At 49.4% G+C, this 7844-nt stretch overlaps 1 protein-coding gene across 1 annotated transcript; it reads left to right on the forward strand.

Moving 5' to 3' along the window:
- Window positions 1-957: 957 nt before the first annotated feature.
- Window positions 958-7525, forward strand: PIGV (phosphatidylinositol glycan anchor biosynthesis class V). Its single transcript, XM_065421783.1, has 3 exons — window positions 958-1065; window positions 3425-4597; window positions 6960-7525. Exons 1-3 carry the CDS (start codon window positions 979-981, stop codon window positions 7269-7271), a joined length of 1572 nt encoding a protein of 523 aa, XP_065277855.1. The 5' UTR covers window positions 958-978; the 3' UTR covers window positions 7272-7525.
- The last annotated feature ends 319 nt before the right edge of the window (window positions 7526-7844 follow it).

Raw genomic sequence — 7844 nt, forward strand, 5'->3', positions numbered from 1 at the left:
TGCTCCCCAGCGGGAGCTCGAGGGCCAGATTAAAACATCTGAAGGGCCAGATGCGGCCCCCTGGCGGTAGTTTGCCCACCCCTGTCATATCTGCTCTGGAAATGTCAGCCCAGAATACTAAGGTGTATGTTAAACTGGCTTAAATCCCCTAGTTAAGGTATGGGGAGATAAGAGTCCCCTTAGCATATGTCATTTGCTTGAGTCAGGCAGATGCCCTCACTCTAGTTAGCAGGAACCCCTTCCAGAGCATTAGAAGAGCAGTGAGAGAATAGAGCTCTGTAAATATGTCAGGACAATTATTTCTTTGTTCTGTGGAGGGCTTAAGTGGTAGGTGAGAGACACTGAGAGGGGATGCTAGCCCTCACCTTGCAATGGTCAATTAATACAATGATGTTGGAAGGTGTTGGTTTCATAGCCCTAAAGGCTGAAGTTTTCTGCTTCTCCAGAACAAATACAAGATGGCCAATGGGAGCTACGGGGGCGGCGCTTGGGGCAGGGGTGGTGTGCGGAGTCCCCTGACTGCCCCTAAACGTAGGAGCCGGAGGGGGGACATGCCTCTGTTTCCGGGAGTCATAGCACACACCTGCGGAGCATATCCTACTCCCTGGCTGGAGCGTGGGAGCAGGGCAAGCCCCAGACCCTGCGAACAGGGCAAGCCCCAGACCCTGCTCCCCAGCAGGAGCTCGAGGGCCAGATTAAATCAGCTGGCAGGCCGGAGTTTACTCACTACCCTTCTACGGTGTCCCCTGAACCATGGTCTCTTCCAGAAGGAACATTCTTCAAGTTTACAGCCTGAGGTTTATGAAGGAAGTACTGTTGGCCAGTAAGTAAAGATCTGTAACTTACAAACATAGCTGAAGCCTGCAATACCTCTTTGTGTCCCTGAGCATTGTGTTTAATTCAGGTTTCAAAAGCCAGAGAGAGAATTTCCCCTGCCGAAAGCAGCAGTGACCCACTGAGGCAACTTCCAAGGTCATAATGAAGCTGATGAATAGAAGAGACCCCTATGTTCGAGAGGTCATCCGGTTTGCAGTGTGTTGCAGAGCCCTGACACTTGTGCTCCAGGCAAGTCTCCTCATGAACACAAGACATTGTACTAAATGTAATATACTACTTCAGAGTTACCTCTTCAGTACTGCAGGGTGTATTGTGAGCTGCTATGATCTTTCTGATTGCAATTGGACTTCTCATGCAGAGGCCTACAAGCGGCATCTGGGAAGTCATGTTGCTGTCAAATAGAAGTTTGACATGGTTAATTTATTTTTAAATTAAAACTTTTGTGTGAATTCACTGCTGTTGCAAGGGGCTGTATTGACAGTTCTGTAGACTGAAGTCCCCTGTTTATCCACAAAACAGGTACATCAATCTTCCCACGCAAACGATTCCCAAGTCTCAAACCTAGAGGCACTATCTCTAGACATGAGGACATCTCAGTGCTCATGGCTAGGGCCCTATCAAATTCATGGTCCATTTTGGTCAATTTCATGGTCATGGGATTTTAAAAATTATAAATTTCATGATTTCAGATATTTAAATCTGAAATTTCATGGGGTTGTAACTGATGGGGTCCTGACCTAACTCTGAAGGCAGGAGTGCAGAAGTAAGGGTGGCAATACCATACCATGCCACCCTTCTGCATTTCTGCTGCTTGCAGGGCACTGCCTTCAGAGCTGGGCACCTGGCCAGCAGCTGCCACTCTCCGGCCACCCAGCTCTGAAGGCAGTGCAGAAGTAAGGGTGGCAATACCGTGATCCCTCCCCCTACAATAACCTTGCAAAAAAAACCCATGACCCTCTTTTGGGTCAGGACCCCCAGTTTGAGAAACGCTGGTCTCCCCCTTGAAATCTGTATTCTATAGGGTAAAAGTACACACAAGACCAGATTTTTATGGGGGGAGACCAGATTTCATGGTCCGTGATGCATTTTCACGACCGTGAATTTGGTAGGGCCCTACTCATGGCCCATTCACTCCTTAGTGTGTCTGCTGAGACTGTCAACAAGGAACCCAGCTGTTTTGTGACGTGAAACCAGTCTAACTGGGAAAGAGATTGAGCACCACCAAACAGCCAACCGATAGTAACAACTTTTGGTCTCTACTGAGTTGGGTTGGATTTGAACAACGTCTGAGAGATGAAAGGCTCCATATGAGATGAAAAAGTCTCCCAAGCCAGCCAGTTTCCTGGTAACGTAGGCTTCACTGTAAAGCATCAACATTTATTTTTTTAATTACAGTTTGTTAAATGCAGCCCCTTTTTTCTTTCTTTCTGTTCTCCTTCCCCTGTCAGTGCCAACACTGACACAATTGTACAAGGGACACCCCTAATTCCGCATTTGAAGCTTCAGGACTGCTCAGTCAGATGCATGACTTTCATCTGGCTGGGTATTACAGTGCTTTAAAATTTAGACCCTAGCCTCTTGAGCTTTCTGTTTTTCTCTCATCTGTTAAAACATGGTGCATGCTGCAAACTCACAAAGGGGCTCGTTTGTTGGGAGACCCGTTCGCCTTTCTAATATGAAGGTCAGGGGACACCTTTGTGTCAGCTCCAACAGCAGCATGCTAAGCTAAGCAGCAGAGACAATGGGAGTGTGATCTAGTGGCTGGAAAAGGGGCCTGGGCACTGCATTAACCTGCTGTGTGACATAAGTAAGACCCCCCCATGCCTCAGTTTCCCCATATATAAAGTGGGGGTCAAAATGTCTATCTCACCAGCGTGGGGGGGGGGGTTGTGAAACAATCATTGTAAAGCAGTTTGAGAGGTTTAGATGGAAGTTGCTATCGTAGTACATTCACTAGTACATACAGCGTTAGAGCTGTTCTGGAGTAGAAATGAGTAAATTGCACTTCATAGCTAGCTACAGAATCACAGCCATTACAGAAAGAAAAGACCTGCTAATTCATCTCCATTTCCCACCTCCTGCACCACAGAGGTTAATGCAGGATTTGGATTTTTCCCTGCATATTTTCCAGAGCGTTGTCTGGTCTAGATTTGAAGGTTCCAAGTGAGTCTCTGGTGAAAACCCAAATATGTTGTAGTCTAATAGGTCTCACCACCTCGAGCCTTTTTCCGATACTCTAGGTATGCTACACTGCTAAAAAAAAAAGTGTATTTTAAATCAGGCTAGCTAACCAACCTTCACTAACTTGGGCTAACAGAGCAGCAAAGGAATGGCAGCTCAGATTAGCATCTCGAGCTAAAACCCATGGGGAGCCTGGCGTTGAACTTGAGCTGCTAACAGGTTTCTTTGCAGTGTAAACCTACCCTTAGACTGCATTTCTTGGCTCCTACTTATGCTCCCTTCTTGGAGTTAACACTTGGAGTCCCTGGAGTCCTCCTCCTGCTTGGGACTCCATTTGACTGTCTTCAGTGCGGGAAGTCACAATAGGATGCTTCGTTAATTTCAGTTCTCTCCCTCTCTCTTCCAGGCCCTGTTTAACTTCTTGATCCCGGATCATGCAGCAGATGCCTTCTCTCCTCCCCGCCTGTCAGAACCCAGCCTCTGTGACTGGTTGTCGGAATGGCTGTTGGGGGGCTTGTCGCACTGGGATGCAGAGCACTTCCTGTTCATAGCTGAGCATGGCTACCTGTATGAGCACAACTTCGCCTTCTTCCCAGTGTACCCCCTCAGTGTGCGAGCCGTGGCAAAGGTCATCCTGTGGCCTCTGCAAGGGCTACTGTGTTTACGGAGCCGCCTGCTCTTGTCAGCGGTGCTTTTGAATGCTCTCCTCTCAGTCCTGGCAGCTGCTGTCCTCTATGAGCTGGGGTGCGTGGTGCTGCGGTGTCGCAGGATGGCCTTCCTCTCTGCTGTCCTCTTCTGCCTCACCCCCGCCAATGTGTTCATGACAGCCGCTTACTCAGAAAGCATGTTTGCTTTCCTGGTGTTCAGTGCCATGCTGCAGCTGGAGAAAGGGCAGAGCTGGACCAGCGGACTGCTCTTCTCCCTTGCTGCTGGTGTGCGCTCCAACGGGGTGATCAACACCGGCTTCCTCATCTATTCCCAGAGTAAAGACCTTGCCCTCCAACTCCAGGCAGGTGCTGGGACTGTAATGAAGCTGCCTCAGGTCTGGAGACGACTCCTCCGCTTTGCAGCTTCAGTGGTTCTGATGTCTGCTGGGGTCTTTTTCCCTTTTGCTTTGTTTCAGTCCTATGCCTACTTGAGATTCTGCAATCCTGACGCCAGCTCTGAACATGCTGTTCCCAGGCCGCTATTGCAGCTGGCTGTGGATAAAGGGTATCGTCTAGCGGCCATGAGTGGGATGAAACCTGCGTGGTGCTCCCAGGGGCTCCCTGTGGTCTATTCTTACATTCAAGATGTTTACTGGAATGTGGGCTTTCTAAGGTACTTTGAGCTTAAACAGGTACCCAACTTCCTGCTTGCTGCGCCGGTTACTGTGCTGGGCTCTTGGGCCACCTGGTTCTACCTCACTGCAAATCCCCAGTACTGCTTAATGCTTGGCCTAGTGAGAAGGAAGAAGGAAGGAAGGAAAGGAGAGGACTCTGATAAGCCAGTGGATGGATTTCGCTGCACCAGTGTCTTCGTTTACGTGGTCCATGCCATGGCTCTTCTGGCCTTCGGAATCCTCTGCATGCATGTGCAGGTGAGACATTTGAAGCAGCATATGGCAGTGGTGTCTTTAAAGGAATTTAATGCTGGGGGCGAGGTGGTAGATTGACAGCCATGGAGATAGAAGTTGTCTAGCCACAGAACAAGGACAGGGGCAGTGCAAGCTTCTCTGTCAGTACATGTCCTCCTGCTCTGTAGGAACCACTTCCGGGTCAGAGATGACTGTTCAGTTTCCCTGGCCATTTAGTTCCTTTTCTTTCATTGAGACTGCCTAAAAGGAGGCCCATTAGGTGCCAAGTGTGATGGGAACATTTGTCCACTAGGAACTACCGGCTTGTTTCACTTTGGCCACTTATCTAATGGATGGTATTTTTAACATGCTTATCACCGGGACAGCAAAGTGCTGCTAGTCAGCTGTCAGGGGGTAAAGGCTTTGCGCCACTACCACCTTGGGCTGGACTTGTACTGGTGACCTGGAAGTGAAAAGCTCTGTAACCTCGTACCAGTCTCTAGAAGTGTTTCAAGACTACTTAAAACGTGGCTAGTGGCAGTAGAAAGTTGGGGATTCCAGAACCCCCAGATGCGGGTCATGAAGCATTAAATCAAAACTCAAGTGGAGGAGGTTCTCTCTCTCTCTCTTCCCCTGCCTTCCAGTGTATGAGCAGGACTCCTCCTTCTGGAGTCGGTCCCCTCTCACTTGGAATCCTGTTAAATAACCTTTCCAGTCTCTGACATTGCTCTGCCAGGTCCCCAGCAGATCTATGGGTGTAAAGATCTATGGGTTTGCATGTGTTCAGCAGGCAGGGATTAATGGAGAATGTCTCTGGAGTCCTCCTATGTGCTGGTAGTCTGTCCATCCAATTACTCTAGACCCTTCAGGGTTCTGGAGGGTTACAGGACATACATCGGGGTGGGCAAACTTTTTGGCCCGAGAGCCACATCTGAATATGGAAATTGTTTGGCGGGCCATGAATGCTCACGAAATTGGGGGTGGGGGTGCGGGAGGGGATGAGGGCTCCGGCTGGGGGTGCGGGCTCTGGGGTGGGGCCAGAAATGAGGAGTTCAGAGTTTGGGAGGGGGCTCCAGGCTGGGGAAGGGGGTTGGAGTGCAGGGGGGGGGCTCTGGAGTGGGGCTAGGTATGAGGGGTTGGGGGTGCAGGAGGGTGCTTCAGGCTGGGACCGAGGGGTTCAGACGGTGGGAGGGGGTCAGAGGTGCAGGCTCCGGGTGGCGCTTACCTCAAGCAGCTCCTGGAAGCAGTGGCATGTCCCCCCTCCGGCTCCTATGCGGAGGCACGGCCAGGCAGCTCTGTGCGCTGCCCTGTCCGCAGGCCCCATCGGCCTCAGTTCCCAGCCAATGGGAGCTGCGGAGGCGGCACTTGGGGCAGGGTCAGTGTGCGGAGCCCCCTGGTTTCCCCTACGTGTAGGAGCCTGAGGGGGAACATGCTGCTGCTTCCGGGAGCTGCGTGGAGCCATGGCACGCACAGAGCGGGGCAAGCGCCCGACCCTGCTCCCTGGCTGGAGCGCTGGAACAGGGCAAGCCCTGGACCCTGCTACCCGGCGGGAGCTCAAGGACCAGATTAAAAGTCTGAAGGGCTGGATGCGGCCCCTGGGCCGTAGTTTGCCCACCCCTGACATACATGCTAGAGGCGATGCCATGGAACCACAGGGTTAACGCAGTCCTTTATTCTTCACAGGAGACAAACTGCTGCCATTCAATTTAGTATATGGGGGGCGGGAGGGGTTCTTGTCACTTTCAATAAGTTGTTTGCTGTGTAGTTGTAGCCATGTTGGTCCCAGGATATTAGTGAGTGGGTGAGGTAATAGCTTATATTGCACTAACTTCTTTCCAGAAGAGCAAAGGGAGTTGTTTTAGGCCATTGTTTCCCCTCTCCACACTGTTCTGCAGAGATGGTTGCATTTTAGTGATGCTGCATGCATAGCATTTGTAAAGTGCTTTGGGATCCTTTGAGATGTAAGGCTCTTCATAAATGTAAAATAGTCGTCTTATTTAGGGTTTGGCGCGCTCATTTTCCTTGGGGAAGATAGCAAGATTCACGTCTTCGCTGTAGCTCTGCTCAGGAATAGTGCCCTGTAGGGGTTTTAGTAGAGATTTCTGCAGAGCTGTGGCAAGTAAACTGTTGCTGTGTTTTTCTGTAACCTGGAGGTTACTTGGCTGCTTTTACAGACATCTTTCTAAACATAACCCTGAGCTGAGAGGCATTTTATTTCATATTCTTTTATAATAATAAATTCTAGCACCATAAAGTGGGGCTATATTTCACTCCAATTTGTCAGTAGTCTGAGGCAGATAGATTGCACCTTTCATTCCTCAGAATCAGGGTCACTTAGTCACTGGCACATAATTAATGTGCTTTTTTCCCCCCCTGCTGTTTTCAGGTTGTAACCAGGTTCCTAGGCTCGTCTACACCAGTCTTGTACTGGTTCTCTGCTCATCTGCTCCAGGACTATGAACCTTTGCTGTGGAAAGAAGGAGCTGCTATCCAGACTGCAGCATCCCTCTCCAAGAAGCCCAGTGTAGGCAGCTCTTTTCCTGGATCGTTCAGAAAAGGGATTTCTGAAAACCCCATCATGAGATTACTGCTGAACTGGAGAACAAGTTCCCCTCTCACCAAATGCATTCTGGGATACTTCCTGTCCTACTGGCTGCTGGGGCTGATCCTACACTGCAACTTCCTGCCTTGGACATAGTTAGAGTTTGAGAACATGTATTTGTGATGGACCTGCTAATGGGAACAGAATCGCTGCTCAGAATATAAACTCTTTTTTAAACTTGACATAAGTGAATTGATGCTACTATCTTTCTTTTTATTTCCAAAGGCATACAGAGCCCCCAATATGTACACATGACTCTGTGCTCTTATTGCTGTAAACCTCATCCTTCCTCATTCCATTCTCCCCCCTACCATTTGTCACCATTACTGGTCGTATGATGGCTAAAATCTAATCTGTAAACTCTTTGGGGTGGCGGTTGTCTTTTTATTCTTATGTCTTCTGTGAAGCACTTTACCATAATTAATAATTGTCCAGTGAAATGAGTTATAGGCCTGTTTAAGGTTATAGGTTAGGTTATAGTTGACATGTCTATCTGCAGAATACAAATTGGGGTTCTGAGGTGGTGGAGAAACTCAAGGAAGCATCCTCTAGCTCGCAGTGAGAAGCTTTCCTAGTGTGCTCCTCTTCCTGTAGGAGCGCCTGGGCATCATAGCCATTTCTGCATCATAGCGAACAGGTGGAGTCACAAAGGAGTTGGCTGGAGAGGTC

The sequence above is a fragment of the Emys orbicularis genome, chromosome 23 (genome assembly GCF_028017835.1).
Source record: "Emys orbicularis isolate rEmyOrb1 chromosome 23, rEmyOrb1.hap1, whole genome shotgun sequence".
NCBI classification, from domain to species: domain Eukaryota; kingdom Metazoa; phylum Chordata; order Testudines; family Emydidae; genus Emys; species Emys orbicularis.

Bases quoted from the DNA above. Each gene is read 5' to 3' on its own strand.
- PIGV (XM_065421783.1), top strand. From the start codon at position 979: ATGAAGCTGATGAATAGAAGAGACCCCTATGTTCGAGAGGTCATCCGG. The intron at 1,066-3,424 runs GCAAGTCTCCTC...TCTCTCTTCCAG, and splicing joins CCCTGACACTTGTGCTCCAG to GCCCTGTTTAACTTCTTGAT. The intron at 4,598-6,959 runs GTGAGACATTTG...TGCTGTTTTCAG, and splicing joins TCCTCTGCATGCATGTGCAG to GTTGTAACCAGGTTCCTAGG.